Source organism: Amborella trichopoda, chromosome 3 (assembly GCF_054954075.1).
Source record: "Amborella trichopoda isolate Santa Cruz 75 chromosome 3, AtrichopodaSantaCruz75HAP2 v2.0, whole genome shotgun sequence".
NCBI lineage: Eukaryota > Viridiplantae > Streptophyta > Magnoliopsida > Amborellales > Amborellaceae > Amborella > Amborella trichopoda.
In genome coordinates, this window is record NC_142338.1 from 60,512,407 (window position 1) to 60,534,371 (window position 21,965).

Consider the following 21,965-nt stretch of genomic DNA (forward strand, 5'->3'; position numbering starts at 1 on the left):
CCCTCCAATATGGGGGAGGACCAGCACCAACAAGGTGGGGAATTTTATAGAGAAGGCACAGCAGCGAAGGCAAAGGGGACTTTTAGAGTTTGATCTTCTCTATTTTGAACCAAATTAATTTTTTTTTAAAATGTATTTGCACTTTAGAGAAGGCACAGCAACGAAGGCTGTGAGATTGTTTTCCAAATCTTTATCTTTGATTTCATTTTTCTCATTAAAAAAAATTAAAATAAGAATGTAATAAATTAAGGTCCTACTCAAATGTAACTTTTTCAAAGTCCAATTTAGGGAAAGATGTGAGATAAATCATAACTCTCAAAGTCACTTTTAAATGTATTTGCACTTTAGATTTTGATTTTATTGCTCAAAAAACAGTGTAGATGGACTGCGAAGAATTAAAATTGAACTATTAAAAAAAGTTTAAAATCATATATTTTAAAATCTGCAGTCCATTTTTTCTACTTTCATGACTATATTGGCAAAAATAGATCATCAAAGGAGACAACATTTGAATAGGTGCGTCAAAGCCCTATCTCGCCGACTAACGATAAATGGCAAATTTTGAAGCAAATGAAATGAACGTAGATTTTTTCCAAATTATACATGGACCATATCCTGGGTTTTTACGAACCACATTTGCATTATGGTATTGTCGATCGTTACTTTTTGTAAAAGCCGCAACTATTCCCACTCAATAAATGTCAAATTAAAAGACTTGGGATGAATCTCACGAAATATGAGATTTTTTTATTTTTATTTTTATTTTTAAAACTTCATGCTAATCAATAACAATCTTACAATCACCCATCTAAAAGACAAAAACGATTATAACCTCCTTGCACAAAAAGTAAATTATTTAATAATTTTGAGATAATTGGCTACTGGTCCTCAAATATAAATCCGTAAATTCTCATCTCCAGCAAACCAATCTTCAAGCATTCTGAAAGGCACAAAGAGACCTGAACATCATTGAACCCATCCACCAAAATGACCACCACTAATCAATTTTTAATCTTTAAGTAAAGGTAGGTAAAGACATGATCATCATTGAACCTGTCCACCAAAACGGACTAATCCATTGTCACTGAGATGAAATTGGAGATCATTTTTTGGCAAAAAAGTTATGATGATTTTTGGCTAAAAGCTTTGCTCAAAATTTGACCCAACTAGTTCAACTGGTGGTTGGGCCACTAGCCAACGTCGCTCCAATCTTGATATCCCTGAAATCTTTGGTTGATTTTTCAGTGGAAGTTAACGATGGGCTTAAGAGTCACCAACAAATTGTTCACCCAAATTTTACATAGCGATTCGTGGTTTACAGCATGGTCTACAAACCAAAGAACTGGTCAGACTCACCATACAAAGCTTGCAGCCTTGTTTGCAGCTTTATCTTCACCTTTACAAACCAACCACTTCCCAAAACACCGGGAAACCATGGTTTGGGGTGGTATTGCCCAGGCCCGACATATTGCCAGTGCTAAATCCAAACAGACCCTTAACCATTAAAACCAGCAGGCCAAGTCTCAAGCCCCTTTTCAATTGTTCGTATGCCCATACACATGCAAGTGACAACTACAGTTGAGAGCACAAGTTACAACACAAAACAATACACCACAGGAACAAACTACATCAACACGCAGTTTCCCAATCATTAGCAGCACTACAACTCTCTCTCTCTCTCTCTCTCTCTCAAACAATACACAAGCATTGTTCCTCAATTATCATCGTCACACCACAACGATCTCTCTCAAACAACACACATCAGGAACAAACTACTTCAAAGCATTGTTTCTCGATCATCATCATCACCACACCTCAACCATCTCTCTCTCTCTCTCTCACTCACATTGTTCCTCAATCATCATCACCACACCTCAACCATCTCTCTCTCTCTCTCTCTCTCACATTGTTCCTCAATCATCATCACCACACCTCAACCATCTCTCTCTCTCACATTGTTCTCAATCATCATCACCGCACCACAATCATCTCTCTCTCTCCACAAAAAAAAAAGGTGCAGTAAGAGATTGAGAGGTCAAGTCCTTTGCCTAACCCTTCGGCCATTATCATCCGTTCCATCTGATAGTTGCGCCCAAACACTTCGACTTCTGCCTGCACTGCTGCAATCTTCCTCGCATCCCGCAACTGTCTTTAAAAGCTCAGACTGAAGAGATGGGCATTTCTCTCTCAAATGTCCAAACCCTTCCGTTCGCATTACAGCTGTACCATAGATGGGTAAATTGGGCTTGTTATGACATGTTACGATACAGATATCTCATGCAAGAAATGAAATGAGGAGAGAGAGAGACAACTAGTGCAAAGTTTCCAATATGGCTCGAAGAAACTGAACATAACATACAATGAACAATAAGGAAAGAAGTAACTGTGCTGGTTCATGAAAAATCAAATAGAGATTTCATGAAATTAAGCGTAATATTGGAGGTAGTAACAGAAAAAGCTGCTCTAATTTAGTTGCAGAGAAAACTGTCCAGTCGGACAGATACAGTTAGGATCCCACATCAATTACATATCAAGCATGGCAGAACTGCATTACTGTAAAGACAATTCAGGCTATGTTTAGTAACCACATTATAACATTATAAATACATGAGAGAGAGAGAGAGTCAGAAACCCAAGATCTGTATCATCTTTTCAAAGAACGAAAAAACAGGGTAAAGGTAAAGTGGAATGACTTTCTTTGCACACTACAATCAACATTTAAGGGATAAATTTATTCTTATATTATGTCACAATGGGTGAAGGAAGAAGATTAAATTTATATCCAGTAGGAAATAACCAAGTAAAAATACCTAGGGTCACCTTCAAGAAGGCAATGAAACCCAGACAGGTATATATAACGAAGGGAGTTAGGCAAAATCAACGCATGGGGGGAATTCAAGGTTGAGAGCTAACCTGGTTGGATGCTGGTTTGAAGCTCAGCAGGCAGTTGGGCTCTCTTTAAATTAAAAAACAAGTATGAGAACACAGCTTAGAGCAAAAAACAAAATGCAGATCTTAAAGAAAATGCAGAATGAGGAGTCTGAGGCAGAATATGTTGTACTGAACTACTGATGATTGAGATGACATCAATGGAATCTGAGATAAAAGTCTTCTATGAGGCTAGATCTTCTAGGTTTTAAAATCAGGAGTTCAGAATTGAGTCATAAACTCGGACGTCATAAAGTTAAATATTTTCGTACTCCAAAAATACTTCTGAAGTTTTTAGTTTATAGTGTTTAGTTAAATGATTCTATTCTTTTTATTATTTACTCAACGGATATTGAATGCAATGGAAAAGACCAAAGTTCATATTCTATCTTTGTTTTGATGGTCATCCTAAGTTTTATTGGGTAAGTAATCATTAATAATTTTTGTTTCAAGAAAGGAGACAGCTATCCAGTTATAGGTTACAAGGAGGCATGGCATCCAATTCCACAATGCAGAGACTGTAGCCATGCTTGAAGGCCTTAAGAGATTTGCCGGATATTGTGTAAACCAACTCATTGTAGTAGGGGATCCCAAAATATCAATTCTTGGGCATCTAGAGCTGCACATTCTCCTTGGAAACTCCCAAACATCTTTAACATCTTTGATCTATGCAGGAATCTCTGTGATTATTTCCAGCAGACATGGTGTGAGGCCAATACAGTTGCTGATTCATTTGCGAGAGAGGGTGCTGCCAAGGGGGTCACAGATATTAACTAGACCTTCATGAGTACTGAGTACACATCAGCAAAAATAGCTTCTTTTCACTATCTGCAGCCAATATTTGGCCATTGATCCTATCCCCCTTAGTTTTTGTTGTAGGAGGACCTACTAATCCACCATTATTGGTTCTATATTTCTTTCCATGTCAAGCATCCTGATTGTGGGGTGCCTTCACCATAGCCCATTCTCGTGGCGATATTCGTAAAACAGATAGATTCAAAACAAATGTGTGTGTCTCACTTTCATTCAAAAGAAAAAGAAGGCAAAGCATAAAATTACCCTAAACAATCCTTATTAGTTCACAAGGTGGGCAACCTATTAGCCATCCCATTGGCTCTCAAGATATGTACAAAGGTCAACTATACAAGGTTAGTCAGAAGGTGCTACTGTCTACATTACAACAATTTCCATTGTATCAGTGGCACAGCAATTTGATGACGTTTAACTAATCCTCTTCAATTATGACTGAAGCAAAATCCATCATCAAGCTGGAAGCTTTGGTTTGAGAAGAAATGTGAATCAAATGAAAAGCCGATGAATTGTCTAGGCTCATAGAAACTAACAAGAAGAACCATGTCATCATGGGCCCAGGCTAGATAAGAATCGTGTCGGGTTTGAAGGCATCCAATACGTACCCAGTAAAATCCATGAACCTCAATCTATAAATTGATGCCTCATCCCCTGACCTACCAAGTTGAAATGGGAGAGCGGCTGAATTTAGTCACCCCCCCTTCTTTGTTTTCGTACATCTTCGTTTAGGTAAGTACTTCATCTATCTAGCTGTCTTTTACCAACAAAATTCTCACTATTCATCTGCCATCAACAGAGGAATGCACATATTTTGTGCTACCAAGCAGAATAAACTGGTGCATCACACCGTCCGGCTTGACACGAAAAAAGTGAATCTCCAGCCAGCCAATCAGATACATTTAAAGTATGATCCTTCCAAATTTGTTGCATAGATGTCTATTGCTTCCTCTATGCCTACAAATTTGACTGTGTATGTTGGGAGTTCATAGACTACTTGATGGGTAAGATGGGTTTTGGTGGTCAATGGCATAGCCGCATAGGTGAATTAAATAAAAACTGTGCCTCTGTAGTCTCCTTCTCGATTTCCATAAATGGATCTCCTAAGGGCTTTTCTAGATGCAGCCAAGGTATAAGCTAGAGGAAACCTCTATCCACTTTTTCATTATTCTCTCAAGGGGGACCAACTAGAGCCTCATTGAAGTGTGTGGGAAAGACCTAGGAGGTGACTTCATAATTCATGTTCAGTTTGTAGACAACATTTTGACATTCGTAAATGTTGAGACCAACCAAGCTAACAAATAAAGAAGGCCCTTAGATTATGTAGCTAACAATGTGTTTCTTGATGTAACACTCAACAAGAATGTAAGTGCGGTTTTTTAAAAAGTAGTTCAGACAGAGCTACACAAAAACTCCATCAATGTTATACAAAAAACCTTCTCATTTTATAGGAAAAAGCATATACTACTGAAAATTCTAACATTTTCCAGGATCCGGATCAACAAAGGGAAAACTTTACATCATCATCATTATCATCCAAGTGTTATCCTAACTATTTGGGATCGGCTAATGGGAAAACATTATATATTTTACCAAAGACCGTTAACACCAAAAGAATAGTTCAGATAGTAAGGAGAAGAATTAACCAAAAAAAGAAGGAATTAAAACTAAATGAAAAAAAAAATCAACTCATTGGAATAAAAAAGTATTGAGATTTTTAACAAAACTTGAGGAGAAAATTTATTTATATATTGTAGCCTATCTGCATTAAGGGTGACGATACCCAAATAAAAATCTAAAATACAAAAATCAAATTCGGTTCATTGATAACAAGAACTGTGGAAAAATTATAAAAAAACCCAAAGCATACTTAACCCAACTTCAACCGACATTATAATTAAAGAGGTGCAGGGTTATGTATTTCAGCAACATCCATCAATCAATTATCCACCACACAAATCAAAATACTTCAATTAAGAAAGAAATAAAAATTATACCCATAAAAATAAAAAAATAAAAAAAAAATACAAATGATCTACTGTACATTTCTCTATTTGTGTGTGGTTCCTCTTTTTTTTCCTTTTTGGTGGGGGATTAGGGTACACGATCAATTGAAAAACCAAAGCATATTTCATCTAACATCCATCACAATTTTTTCTTCAAGGATAACTGCATTACACTAAACTACATGAGAAAAAATATCCATCATAATTATCAATTAAAAACCTAATTAAATGCAAAAAATATATTTGTAAAATGAAATCAAAATATCATGATCATCACTATCTGAGCCTTATCCCAACTATTTAAAGTCCGCTACATGGATCTTGTTCCGCCATTATGTTCATAGGTTTGTGATTCATGAAATACATGTGGCAAAAGCTTTATGCTGGCTGCCAACTCAATACAACCCTCCTTTCTCCGGGTGTGGAACTGGCAAGACGGCTTGGGACTGGTCATGGCGGATTTAAAAGAAATCAAAAATAAAAAACAAAAATCTCATATAATGCAGAGTCAAATTATGGAATATTTTACAAAATAACCCAAAGCATACCTCTTAGTCATCAATCTACAAACCCATGAATCTAGAATGTTTTTCGTCAGAGAGGGAAAACGAGGGAATAAACACCCTAAATCTTGCAAAGTAGGGCATAATTCCTGCATTGCATTTTCCAGTAACCCCTCTCCCTTCCCAAGATACCCGAACACCACAATTTAGCCCTATCAAAATAAGTAAAGCCTTCTCTAACAACTCATCAAAAATTGCAATTCAAGTTTTGAAAAACCTTTAAATCGATCATCTCAGCTTGAACAGTATGGTTGCACATAGTGTGCCTCCTCTCATAATTCATCAAAAATTGCAATTCAAGTTTTGAAAAACCTTTAAATCGATCATCTCAGATTGAACATTATGGTTGTGCAAAAAAATTAGGATTTAAAATTCTAAAAATAATGCATATTGCAACAAATCATTTAGACCATCCATTTAGCCCTAAAAATAAGTGTTCACAAATACGCAAGATCTGTACTAGTTTTTGAGTTTCAAATTTTGTTGTCGGTGTTGGAAATCAATTTTAGAGCCATCAAGAAGATTTCCAATGCTGAAAGTTCTTTCTGGATGAGGATTTAAGGTGAGGCTTTATTTTGTTCTCATAAAACCTAGGCCCTATAGAAACTTCATCCATTTTTTATTACAAGATCTACTGTAAAAAATGGACAAAAGCTTCAGCTCTTCACCAAGCACACCCAACAATTTGTCTGGGGAAAAAAAAAAAAAAAATTGCTGATGTCAAACCATAGGAGACCCTTTAAATATAAAATGACATTTGAATCACAAACATTGTAATTTAAGAAAAATTTACAAAGCAGCTTCCCCACTTTATAGAAGGCCTGGTTCAACTTCACATAGGCAACTATCATTTCCTTGCTTCCCTCTTGCAATGAGGGGGCAGTGACCAAACTTACCGCTCCATGATCGAGCGCACCCAACAGATGACTCCTTAGCTCATGTTACACATCTTCTAGGAATGTGGGAGATCACCCAAATGACCCTCAACATCCAATTATCATAGCAATCCCTGATCCCCATAACCATAGACACCCTCAACCTAAGCAAGATCCATAGAAACATCAATAACACGGCTCTCCTTCAGTAAACTTCCATTTCCCAGCAAATCTCAATGGGGAAGGAGAATTCTCAGAAGCCTTCATATTTCCTAGATGTTCACCTTGACCACCACTCTAATGGAGGATTGCTGTTCTTTCCATAAAACTGACCTCAACTTAATGCCACCAAATCGTTGCCAATATCTCACTTCAAAGTAGTTACGATCGACACATGGATCTCCTCAGTGCCCTATCACAGCACCATATCAGCACTTTTTCCCTTCACATCTATCTTGGCAGTGACCCTCTCCAATGTCGGTGGGTAATTGCCCTTTCAATGATCTTGCCATCACATGCCCACAGAGATCTCTAACAATAACCATAGCAGTGCCTGAACAACATAAAAAATATTTGCTAATACCTACCTCCTGAAAATAGTTAAGATTGACCCACGGATCTCCTCCAGTGTCCTATGATACCACCATATCAGAGCCTTTTTTTCCTATCTCATTTCTCTTCACAATCACCCACTCCAATGTGCTACACCCCCACCTTATGTCTGGGTCAATCATATTTCCTTGCAGCCAACCCATGATCTTGAACCATATTGTGCGTCTAGAATAAAATGGAGATGTTACCAACACTGCTACCTTGATGCATTGAAGATCTACATTGGGACTACCAAGTATGCATCCCCTTTACCAGGGGGACAAAAAAAATCCGTCATTCAGATAGTATCTTAAATTTAAAGTCTCAGGAAAGCAGGAAATAAATGACCAAGGATGCCACTGATTAGCATGAATCCACCAAATTCAGTTAGTATCCAAAGTGCTCTACAATGTTACCCAATCAAATATACATACAAAGGATGTTTATTTTTGGAAAAAATAAAGGAACCAATCCAAAGCACATAACATACAAAGGAAGTTTGCGTCTGGAAACCATAAAGGAACCAATCCAAAGCACATAACATCTATAACACAAGGGGAGATATTGACATCATTCTCTATAGAAAGGAAAAACACAAAACCATCTAACATAAGAAGAAAATGAAAAAAAACCTGCTAGGTTTTCTGCTGCATATTTTAAGCAAACAGTTTTCAGTTCCATGGCATGGTAACGGTCAGCCAAGGCAAGGATATCGGCAACGTTGTCAACAGATATGTCCTTGCAAAGGTTTGCCTCACACATCAATCTTAGTCTTCCCAAATCATACTTGTCTGCTGCAGCTAATAGCTTTGTAAGCAGTGTTTCATCCAAAATAGATGAACAAGTCATGCCCGATGTTTTCAATTCCTCGTCTTCTATAAGACAATCCCTGTATATGAAATGCAGCAAAGCCTGACAATGCAGTTGAACATAAAAGTCAAAAGCAACCAAAAACTAAGTAAAAGCACACTAAATAACAATGTTACATAAAAAAACTAGAAAGCAAAAGGAATTGAAGAAAATAAATGAACCAAAAGACAACATAAGAAAGAAAACAGAAGAACTTCACAAGAACGGACAATGCGGTTGGACATAAAAGTCAAAAGCGACCAAAAACTAATTAAAAGCACACTAAAAAACAATGTTACATACAAAAACTAGAAACAAAAAGAATTGACAAAAATAAATGAACCAAAAGAAAACATAAGAAGAACTTCATAAAAATTGATGATGCCTGGAAGTCTTTACAAATTCATGGCTCTTCTATGTGGCCATATTTTTTGCTTTAGAATTTCCCACAAGACAAACACTAAACTTCCAATGAACATATCACTGAACAACCATTAGAAAGACAAGCAAAATAATACCATTTCGCCATATTTTTTGCTTTCGAATTTCCCACAAGACAAACACCAAAATTCCAATGAACATATCACTGAACAACCATTAGAAAGACAAGAAAAATAATACCACTTCTTTAACTTCTATTGCTTATGAAAATGTTACAAAAAAACAGATACACATCACTGTCCAGGTACACAAGTTACAAAGGACAAAAATATAATCAAAGCATTACAAAACTACAGATATAGATGAACGAGGATTTCTCACCTTAAAGACCTTAGGATCTAAATCTGTGATTTTAATTTCATATTGGTTCATATCTGAACTACCAAGAAATCTATCTCGGAACACAGCAGAACGGGCAACCAACACCAACTTATGAGCATGGAATTTTTCTCCAGAAACATCAAAGACAATGTCTGAACCTTCCCGGTTCTCCAGCAATGCGCCAAAATGAATACCTATATCTGATTCGGGGACCTGTATTCTATGTAGTCGGAAGCAGTCCATTGCAGAAACGACAACCCCAACTGTGCAATTTATTTTCAGGCAATCATCCTTGAGGTAATCTGATGTTTCAAGCGCAGCCCGTCTGAAAAAACGTTTATACCCCCTAAAAGAATGATAGACACATGTATAAGCATAGTGTAACAGAGGCATGTCAAACAACGTAATGTCAAGCATCAGTTAATTAAAGAATACAAATTGCAATTATAGCCAACATATCATTTTTAGAAGACCAACCAATATCAGGGAGACAAAACAATAAAAAAGTCAATACCAAGCAGAAATATGAAAAACATGCAGATACGAATGCAACCCATTTTCCCACAAGATTACACCAGAATCTAATGCTCGAATCTCACTTTCAAATATGCAAACACATAAATGAGTTAAACTGCAAATGGGGTCTCTAAAATAAGGCCAAACTTCCAATGAGTTGATAAATTAAAAATTTTTAGAGCCATGCATTTTGATGTTACTTTCAAATGCGTGATACAGTTTGACATGCTATTATTTCTAAAACAAATAAAGGATGTAACTTCATTTGAGCTACAGTGCCATAAGACTGACCGACACCAGCAGACATGGGTGTCACTAACATAGATGATGTCCAATAACAGGAATGATCACAAGAGGTGAATTCCAGCAAGAGTTTAGAAACTACTAATAGTACATGCATAGTCCTAATACTCCTTTTTTTCCTCGTCAAGCTGCACCTACAAACACCATGTAACTACATCGGTTTTCTAAACCATCAAACGCAGCTAAACTTTGCATCTATCTCATATACCTCTAATGGTCCACGATGGATTCTAGTGTGTTCCAGAGTCTTATGCATGGTCCCTATCTTTAAATATCAGCAAATACAAATGGGTGAAATACTACTAAATTTAAAAGCTTATTTTAAATACCCTCTTCTTGTCTTTGTTTCCTAACAGGATTCAAACTCAATGGTACCAGTTTTTTCTTCCAAATTCAAGCCCCTCCTTTTTCTAAAACATTTCTAATCCTAGTAGATAACACAAGAACACAAAATTCTCAAATTTTTAGCAGAAACATTTCTCACTCTTTTAAATCATTTAACACATTAATGATTCATAAATCTCACATGATATTCATTTATCATCTCAAAATCTTATTCTGCGAGTACAACGATATTTTCATTTTTGTAAAAAAATACACTTTAAATATGTTTCGATGCAAATGTTATTATTAATAATTCATTGTTATGATAAAAATGCTCCCAATCAAGATTTTTTTTTTTTGGTTGCGTAGTGGTGTCCCTTAAAATTTGTCTGTGATTGCCTTGTTGTTTGTTCCACATAACCTTCTCTCTTTCAAAAAGGTTTTTTGCTTTATTCAGTATGACTTTACCATTTATGGTCCAGTAAAAACTCTCTCTCACTCACTCAACTGAGGGAACTCTATACTCATGATCTCCTCTTTCTGCATTCGGGCCCCCTCTCTTTCTCTCTCCCATAACCCTAACCCCTATAGTTTCAGGCCATAGATCCCTAGCCAAGTCTCATTTTCTTGGCAACTGAAAAACGCTACGAAGGAACTCTGCCCCCTACTCATAATTCAGGGATAAGAGCTCCAATGGAGGGATCTCTGCAGCGGCATCTTCTGTATGCAGGCCCGATTCCATCTTTTGTAGCAGTGCTGAAGCTCGCTACTTTTCTGCTTAAAATCAATACTAGCAGGGGTGAACCAACCGCCATGTTTTGTCTTGAAAGGGTAGAACTTGCATACCCCTTTTTTTAATAGAGAGAAAGGGGACCCTCTCTTTTCTAGAAAGAAAGCCAGAGAGCTTCGTCCTTGGTCAAGATCACATGCGAGCAAAGAGGCAAAGCCCCCACACACATTCTCATTCTAACCACTACCAAAGCTTTTGTCTCCTCTCAACTCTTTACCTCAAGCTGTGTCCCCTGTTTTATCAATTGGCATTACCCATCCATATATTGCAACAAATCCAGAAACCAATTTATTTCTCTACACTCGGAATGGGCTTTATCACTCTTTCTCAAGAAATTGGCAAACCACCTGAAACTTCATGGGGGACCAAATGCCCATATACACAAGTCTCACCATTTGCTCCTGAAATGGAAGCAGATTCACCTTCAGTGGAGATGGAACCAGAGGTGAGAAGACAGAAATATAAGAAGATACTGAGAAGGTGTCTCCCATTACCCATTCTTGATAGTTGGCTCCAAATCTCTCTGTCCATGTTGCTTCTATATGATCCCCTGCCTCCTAAGAAGCCATGATAAGATTTTTGAATAATGTTCAAAGACTACCATAAAAAAAATCGTCTTGGTAGCCACCCACAAACCAATAGAACAAAGGTTAGCTCTGCTGCTTACAAGGTAAGTAGGTCCATTACCGGCTACCGGCCAGCTCCAGATCGAGAAAAAGATTAATTTTTATTTAAAAATTTTGGAGTTTCAAAATCCTTTTTAATGTTGTTTTTTGGTGATGGTCCATGATGCTCTTTTGGTATGCATGGGCCACCACTTCTTCCTCCCAACTTTTTGCATTGTCTTATTTGCTTTTTATTTGTTGCTTGGTCATGATGAGCTCACCTCTTTGCTCCCAAAGGGAACAAGTGCCCATGCACTTGGCGTTACACATTCTCATGTCTCTCTCTCTCTCTCTTTAGTTGCCACTTCTCGACCCTCCCTATAGTATATTATTTCTCTATTTTATAAGCCTTGGGTAAGAGAGAGAAAGCACATGGAGATGTATGATTTTGGAAGAGTGAAGGCAGTGAGGTTAATAGCAATTTCCAGCAACATTTTGAAGAGAGAAAGCTACCTTAAGGGTGAGTTTCACTTTCAAGCCTAGAAAGAAAACAGTTGGGCCCAAATGGAGTCATAGTTGTACTCCATATCAGCTATACCTAGCACGTGGTAGAATATTGAGAAAAACCTTACAAAGCACCAAGTCTGGAAGAAAGCTAGAGGGAAGGGTTTGGGCCCAAATGAATTTTTGCCACAGGGCAATCGAAATACCTAGGATAAGGAGATCCCAAGTCCAAGGTTCAAGGGGAAAACAAGTCGCTAGTGTGATGTCTGATGGTTGTGAGTACCACAAAATTTTCATATTATGGAAATTTATAAAATTTCTACCCCTTCCCTGGCTGTGTGGTACATTTACTGCAATGAATTGAGAGGTTGATCTTCGCTCTTAATGATTCCATTTGCTTAGATGATGTAAGGCCTAGGCTGGAGTGTTGCACTGCAGGACATCTTTTATGGATTCACCTATATGAGTGTGAAAGTGGAGGTTGCTTCCTATGGGAATTGGGCATTCTCTATAGCGCTCATGAAAACAGGATTCGAGCAGGGCCTTCAAAGCACAAGCCTTTAAGAAAACCACAGTTTTTGAAAGAGAATGTGTGGTGTGTGAGAGGCTTATCAATAAAGGACATAGTTCAAGGTGTGTCCACTCACTGTCCTAATAAGCGTTCCGCATAATACTACGTGAAGGTTTAAGTCCAAAGACACCTTCACTTATACATTCGTATTTCCTGATATGTTTATGAGAGAGGTCTAGTTGTTTTGACACTGGTGGTCAGGATGAACTCACCTCCTTGCCCCCAAAGGGAACAAGTGCCCGTGCACTTGGTAATACACATTCTCCATGTCTCTCTCTCTCTCTCTCTCTAGTTGCCACTTCTCTACCCTCCCTATATTATATTATTTCTCTACTATATAAGCCTTGGGCAAGAGAGAGAAAGCATATAGAGATGTATGAATTTGGGAGAGTGAAGGGTGTGAGGTTAATGGCAATTTCCAGCAACATTTTGAAGAGAGAGAGGTACCTTATGGGTGAGTTTTCAAGCCTAGAAAGTAAACAGTGAGGGCATAGTCTCTCTAATAAGAGAAAGGATTCATTTGAAGCTATGTTCTCACAATTTTTCAGGTAACTTTTTTGTTAAAAATGTCTTTCAATTTACTTCGTGAGAAATTTTTTGTACTTCTTTTTCTTGATCGAAGTGTGTGTTCTACCGATTGGATGATGTTTTTCTTGTGAGAGAAGTTTTGGTCCAATTGATGATTCTTGTACAACACCAATTGGAAAGACATATCAATATTTTGTAATCGTGGTTTTGTACAGGTCCCATGACTGTGCAACTCAAGGACTCAGGAATTATTTTCCGATATGACTGCAAGCCAAGAATGTGGTTGGTTGCCTCACTAGAAGGAAGATTCAAAAGCAAGTTCTCAGTTGGAAGATTTCCCCATCTCCTGTAATATTTCTGTTGCATATGTCACTGCATCAAAATGTGCAATATTTACATTTTCTACTCTTTCCAATACATCGTTCTCCAAGAGATTTTCTTCGCATTTGCCTCAACAAATGACAAATGTGCCATATTCACATTTTCTACTCTTTCTACATACATCACTGCCATAGGAATTTTTTGTTAAGCAATATAAACCAATCCTAATCATGATAAACATAAAAATCAAATATCAATATCACAAAAACCACCTATAAATAATCCAAGCAGATAACTGAACAGAATTACGTTGAATTGTTCGAAAACAATATAAACCAATCAAGCCAAGCTACTTACACAAAACGCCAAACCTGAAACTTATGGCACAAATGATAGTAGAGCCTCCACAGGAAGTTTAAATAAATGAATCATGTACGCAGATAAAAGTTATCAGATTCATAGAAATGTTACTGATCAAAGAGAAAAAGCTACTAATTCATAACCATACCACATACTGCCTCGATATTTCAATGTATAAGGCCCACTCTCAAGTGACCGATCAAAATGGCTATGCACCTTGTCCTTCCCTTTCCCACTCTGGTCCACTAATGTGAGCTCGAAAAGGGCTCTAATATCTGTCCCTTCACTTGCCAAAGCAATGAACACAGAGACGTATAGAGAGTTATCCTCTGCATTTTTACCATCAGGGTAAAAATATATAGCCCATTGATAACCAGCCACAGTAAAATTATCACTGGCTATATGTCTACCAACCCCCATGCCCTTTGCGAGAGAGTAACCCTGGATCACGAATCGATGTGAACCTTTCACTGTCTCTGTAATTGACCTTGAACTTGTCGGGGTGATGGAAAATCTTTCGGGAAAGTTTTCTGGCGAGTTTTCTGGCATTGTCCAGTAATTAATCTGTGAAATTGGGAGTTTTCATGGAAAGAGCTTGAGCATATTGGGCTAAACCCTAGAACACCAGAATTTGGTTACAGAGAGACACCCTACGCTGGGAAAAAAAACAAAAAAAATGAAAGCCCATATTAGGTACGAATAGACCCCTAGACTACAAAAAAGGTCCCAATAAAAAAAAAAAAGAGGATGGAGATGAACCCTAGGCTGGGAAAAGCGTGTGCATTAAAAACCTAAGACGCGTGGGGGAAAAAAGGAAATTTATCAAAAACACAAAAACTGGATATAAAAACCGGGCAAAGGTCGGTAAACTCTAGGTCGCCAGATTGTGCAGAGAAAAACCTAGCCTGCCACAAATTTCTCAATAAAACCCTAGGCAGCCAGAAATGATTACAATTACCGCAGGCGACCTGAAATTTATTGAAATTAACAAACCCTGCCTTCAGGGGAATCGTCCACAAAAACTTCAGGGGAATCGTCCACAAAATAAGCCGAGGGCCTCGAAATAATTATGATTACAAAAGCATGCAACAATAAATTATTGAGCAATAAAACCTAATCCACTTTGTTTTTTTTATCAGTCTCGTAACCCTGAGTCGCTTGAAATTAATGGACGTTACAGCCCTAGGCGCCCAAAATTATAACATTAAACAAAAAACTGACCTTACAGAGATTATTGAAAAAATGAATTCAGACCGCCAGGAAATTTTCAAATGTAAGAAGTAGAATTCAGAAAAGATAATAATAATAAAATAAAGAAAACCCTGATCACCCGAAATTTGTTACAATAGAAGCCTGAAAAATACTGGTTTTTGCCCGAGATCTGAGAAATTGGAGCGTAAATGTCGAGACAGACATAGCCGGCAAAATTTTCCGGCGAGTGATGGGAAGAAGATAATTAGAAAGGTCGACACAGAGGTAGCCGGTAAATATTCCCGGCACGTAACGACGGCGAATACGATATTAACTCAGGTCAGAGAAGATTCCAGAATATTATGATAGGACAGAGTGTAAAACTTTGGAAGAAATGAAACCAAACTTGGACTTTGTGAGAAACATTTTCTGTTCTTTTATACCAACTTCCTGGACAGAGATATTTTATGAACTTCCTGGACAGAGAGATATTTTTAGAATCTTTGGATTCATTGAGGACGTGCCCAAGGGAGTATGTAGAGAAAGGGACACAAATCCATGTGAGAGAAACATAAATAATGGGATTAATGTCTTAAGATTCGACGATTTCTAATTTAGATCAGAGAGAAACATAAATAATGGGATTAATGTTTTAAGATCCGATGATTTCTAATTTAGTTGAGATGGAAATCACCCAGGACCGAATCAATTATGAGATGGTATGGTTCCCATCCGGGGTTACCTCAAACGCCTTACTTTTAATTTTTTATTTTTATTTTTAAGTTTATCTACTTTTTTTTCATATCCCCCAAAATCTCAACTTACAAATCCCTATTTTTATTTTTGTTTTATTTTATCTATTCTCTATTAGTTTGTTAGTTGATTGATTCAAACCGATCCAGATCCAATCATGATCGATCTAATGATTCGACATATATATGCGAATAAACGATCCGCCTTACCGATCTAAATTTTGAAACACTAAATGGAACAAAGACCTATGAAGGAGAGAAGAAAGATGCATATGCAAAAAGAATAATAAATCTTAAGCGAGATAGATGTACAAATGCAATCTTAAAAAACAAGAGCTCGGGCTTAATTGGTTAGCGCTTGACGATTTGCAACACTTCGTCTTAAACTCACCCAAAAAAAATAAAAAAAGAGGACATAAATTTAAGATATGTAAGGTAGGAAGAAGTGGGGACCGGAGAGGGGGATGAAATGTACACATGAGGTGTGAGTAAACCGGTGAGGTTATACTTGCGATTCGATTTTATATAAGGAAAACTGTTTCATGATTTAGGGGACGCATTTATACATTTATGTTCCCTATGGTATAAAGCATTTATTTTAAAGATGGATATAAATAGGCGGTCTATCTAAAAACAGTTGAAACTGATGGTTCAAATGTTTTTTTAATAAAATTGTTATTTTTAATTTTAAAAAAATTATTTCCAAGACTATACGTATTTAAAAACTAAGTCCAAAAATCCATCTTCAAAAATAGATTTTTAAGAGGGACCATTTTTACATGGACTCACAAAAACCATATCCTTATATAATAAATAGGTCTCTGAACTGGCAATAGTATTATATATTAATAGTTGCTTGACAAAAGTAAAAAAAACTTTATTAAAATATCATAAAATACGGATAATCTAACATTCTAGCCTTTTTGACACTATTCCAACTCAAAACTATATGCTTTTTGGTGCTGTTTGTATAGAGCAGAGGCTCTAAACAATCAAATTAGAGCCCACATTTAAATAGTATCGAGAAATACAGTTTCAATACTGGAAATCTTTGACTAGCCTTAAAATATATTTTCATCTTTAATTATAAAATTTAAACTTTAAAAAATTATGTATATCGACAAATCTATAAAAATTTGAATAACTTGAAAATTGACAGTCCAAAAATGCGCAACAAGATGCCCGGCTTTCAAATTTTGAAATCCATTTTATTCTCAAGTATTTCGAGATGATCAATTTGAGGATATTTGAGCATCAAAACAACATCTTCTAGTGAAAGTTTTGAGGTAGGCTCTAATTCAATTGTTTAGAGCCTAGGCTCTATATAAACTTCTCCCTATGTTTTTTATTGTTATTTTGAAATTAAATCAAAAGTTATTGGAAAGATGGTAACTTAATAAATTTCCTTGAAAATAATTTGTGTTAGGTCATGACATTTTTAGTTGTTCCTTGCCAATTGTCGAATCTGATATAATCAGATAGACAATCATATATCTCCATACATATATAAATGGACACGAATTTTATGAGTTAGCCGACTTATATGTAGATATGCGTCCTCTCTCGCAATCCATTTTTTTTAATGGATTTTGAACTTAATTATTTGGGGATACATAAATAAATTATTTAGAATCTAAAAATGATAGTTTTTGAAGAATAAATTTAAACCATCAATTTTATTTTTATGATGAGATGCATCAAGGCGGCCGCAAATGTAGAATTGCATCCCCAAACGCACAATTGAGGGATAATATATACGAAAATATAAAAGGGATGTAGAGACAAAGGCATATATATTCGGATGAAGTTTCTATAAGTCCTAGGCTTTAGGAAAACCAAATAAAGCTTAACCTCAAATCATCACCTAAAAAGCACTTTCGCCAACAGAAATATCTATAATGACTCTAAAATAAATTTTCAACACCAACAATAAAATTCGAAACTAAAAAAATTACAAATCTTGTGGATCTTTTGAACACTTATTTTAGGGTGAAATGAACGGTCTAGACAATTTGTTAAAATATACATTATTTTTAGAACTTGAAATCCTAAATTTCCTCCACAACTATAATGTTCAAGCCAAGATGACCATTGTAAAAGTTTTCCAATGCTTGAATTGCAAATTTCGATGAGTCCATGTGAGATGAATATAAAAGGGATCTAGAAATAAAGGCATATATCAGGATTCCTTGGCCGGAAGTGGATTTTCTAGTTTGTCTAAATTGTAACTGCATCCTCTAAATTTTGATGGTATGATTAAAAAGTCAGACACACCTATTTAAAAAGGAAAAGTATATATTGATACCATTTATCTTTAGTACAAGGCACTCACAATTAATCTTTTTCATTGGATGTGAAATTGAATAGCTGCATTTATTCCATTGACCAAGCTCAAACTTCAAACAAATATTTCACTAGCTTTGTGACACCCCCATGCTATCAGAATTCAGAACATATGGTTGTAAGTAATTGTGACCTTCTTGTATTAAATGTAAATAGTCATATTTCATTTTAAAAAACAAAGAAACAAAAAAAACTATATGAGATGTAGAAATATTTTGGCTGACCGTAACAAGTTAATGTAAGGTTCAGATGATGATGTTGTAAAAACGATACCACACTAGGAGCAAAGTAATGTAGAATGAGAAGCATGAGTATTTATAAGCGATTTTACAAATAACACAGGTGTTGATAACAAATGGAACTCCAAATTTAGCTTTTCAAATAGCACACAATCATATCCTATTTTAGATAAGGGTGCGGTTTCTATTGAGCCTATGCTCTAAATAGTCAAATTAGAGCCTATCTTCAAATAGTGTCGAGAAATGTGGTTATATTATTTTGGCTGACCATAACAAGTTAATGTAAGGTTCAGATGATGATGTTGTAAAAACGATACCACACTAGGAGCAAAGTAATGTAGAATGAGAAGCATGAGTATTTATAAGCGATTTTACAAATAACACAGGTGTTGATAACAAATGGAACTCCAAATTTTGCTTTTCAAATAGCACACGATCATATCCTATTTTAGATAAGGGTGCGGTTTCTATAGAGCCTATGCTCTAAACAGTCAAATTAGAGCCTATCTTCAAATAGTGTCGAGAAATGTAGTTATATTGGAAATCTATGTGATAGCTTTAAAATATATTTTAATATTTATTTATAAAGATTAAGCTTCAAAAACAATATAGATTGACATATCTATGAAAACTTGAAAATTTTGAAAATTGACGGTCCAAAAATACGTTACAAAATACAATATTTCTAAAACTTGCATTCTATTTTTTTCTCATGTCCTTGCATCTTGATGTCGAGATGATCAATTTGAAGATATTTGAGCATCAAAACAACCTCTTCTAATGAAATATTTGAGGTAGGCTCAAACTTGATTGTTTAGAGCTTGGACTCTATATAAACTTTTTCCTTTAGATAAAGAGGTGGCGGGGTTTTAGGTGAGGTATTATTTGTACATTGACATTTTAACAAAAATATCAATAAAATTTGTGTAAGTTCTAAAATATCTGAATATCATGTTATTAGCACATCAACACGCACCAAAAACCACTTTCACGCATCCATTTTATATATAGCTACAATAGATTAAAAGTTAGGATGCAATTTCTATGAGGCCCCGGCCTTATGAAAACAAAGTAAGGCCGCACCTCAAATCCTCATCAAGAAAGCACTTTGGGCATCGGAAGCCTGCATGATGGCAATCAATTATAATATTGATTATAAAATTTGAAGCTAAAAAAATGGTGTAGATGTTGCAGACTGGTAAACATTTATTTTTTCAAACAAAATAGATGGTCTAAATAATGTGTTACAATGCACGCTATTTTTAAGATTTAAAATCCAAACTTTTTTTAACAACTATGATGGCTAAAGATGAGATGGTGGATTTGAAGGTTTTCCGATACTAAAACTATATTTTTCTACGATTTTGAGGTGAGGTTTTACTTACAACTATAGCCCTATCAAAACGATTTCGTAGAAGTTATGACGTAGTAAGGAACTAAGAGTTTTGCTTCGGATTATGGCCGATCCAGCCATCATTGAAATTTATTTGCACATGTACCATGGTCCATATGATTACAAACTAATACGTGCTCATGAGGTAATCACTGTCTGTTTAATGGTGCACGGTGATGGAGAGAGATTAAAGCATGCGAATCATGACTCTATTTCTAAATGTAGGTCATATTTTCTCAATTACCATAGAAATCATTGGTTTGACGGTGATAAGCATAATGACAGCAAATTTGATATGGTCATATGGATAATGCCCTACTCACATTTTGAGTCTTTCGACTACTCTTTGTTGCCAAGGATGGACTCAAGGCATAGGTGGTTAAGATAGTAAGTGCCACAACACAACCTCTTGAGTTCTATTTTTATACAGATAGGGGAGCTCATTTCTGCTATTGCAACCTTAAAATTTTATCATAACATATAATTTTGTTGTAAAAAATTATTAGTATTATCTTAAAATCTATTTTCATACCTAATTAGAAAAATTTAAATTCCAAAAATGGTTAAAATCAAGTAGACCTATAAATATGTGAAAATCTTGAAAATGGACGGTCTAGATAATGTGTTGCAATATGCACTATTTTCAGGACTCAAAAACTTTTTTTTATATATTCATACATCTTCATGTCGAGATGATCGATTAGAGGGTTTTTTCAACATTAAAACAACATTTCCGATAGATTTTTGAGGTGCATTTGTGATTCTACATTTTAAGGTTGCAACCTTATATAAATTTATCCCTTAAATAAATGTCATTAATTGTATTTTTAAATGTAAGGGAAAGGTCACTGTGTAATTTGATTTGTACACTTTCAAGAGTGAAAAATAATGAAATTTCATCCAATGTTTCTGAATTTCAAATTCTCAATGGACCAAGATGATATCCATATTTTTAGAAATAGGGATCAGAATACAAACTTTTGTAATATTATGAATATTAAAATGACATTTGGTAGAATTGGGTTTTGTACGAACCATTTTGTTTCAAACCCAACAAATAGGTCTGACTCAGATTCGACGAAGTTATCCAGACTTGAAGAATCCTGAGAACTGACTGAGCCTTAGCGATTTGCGCGATTTTATTATTACCTTCTTGAAAACTCGGTTGAGTCTCTGACAAAGTCAACTGAGTAGAGTCATCTTACCTGCGCTCGAGAACCCAGAGAGTCGCAAACCGGGCATTTGCTTTAAAGCGATATTACATGCAATATTTACATAGTAAACTTTCCTTAACTCAGTTGGTTCTCCTGAAACACTACTGCTCCGTTAACACTACGTTCACTGCTCGTCGAAAGAAGGGCAAAAAAAAATTATATTCCTACTGCGATACTGGAACGAGCCAGAGGGATTCTAGACTCACCGCCTGAGAGGAGAATGGACTGGAACAAGACAGAGTTCAGTGAACAAGAAGTTTGTCTTCCGCATCTCATAAATAACATTGACCACCTTAGTTGCTAAATAACTCAATGTTTATAACCTTTAAAAGGTCGATTATAGCATCATTATTGTTAGGGCATTATCCCAACTATTTGGGATCGGCTTTACGAATCCTGCTCCATCGTTCTACTCTAGTAAAAGCCATATCTTTAGTAACAATATAAAATTAATTGCTAAAAGATAATATTTTTGGAGATTCTTTTAATCCTATCTTTAGCTAATTTGTGAAAAGACATTTATTTCTAACCTACCATCCTCTCTGTACCCTCCTTTCCATCTTCACTTTTCTTCTTGGGAGAGCAGAGCAGGTTTCTACTGACCCACTCTTTTTGCACCAAAGCCACCAT

At 35.9% G+C, this 21,965-nt stretch overlaps 1 protein-coding gene across 2 annotated transcripts; it reads right to left on the reverse strand.

The window, feature by feature from the left end:
* Window positions 1-1,532: 1,532 nt before the first annotated feature.
* LOC18421523 (BTB/POZ and MATH domain-containing protein 4) lies at window positions 1,533-15,700 on the reverse strand. Of its 2 annotated transcripts, none has more exons than XR_016052041.1 (5): window positions 15,534-15,700; window positions 14,352-14,858; window positions 9,382-9,727; window positions 8,403-8,659; window positions 1,533-2,220 (listed from the first exon to the last, which is right to left on the reverse strand). XR_016052041.1 is itself a non-coding variant. In XM_011626104.3 (5 exons), exons 2-5 carry the CDS (start codon window positions 14,750-14,752, stop codon window positions 2,036-2,038), a joined length of 1,212 nt encoding a protein of 403 aa, XP_011624406.1. In that variant the 5' UTR covers window positions 14,753-14,858; window positions 15,534-15,700; the 3' UTR covers window positions 1,533-2,035. The 2 variants fall into 2 exon arrangements, 1 of the variants encoding a protein (XP_011624406.1); XM_011626104.3 differs by having other exon boundaries at window positions 8,403-8,682.
* Window positions 15,701-21,965: the final 6,265 nt, after the last annotated feature.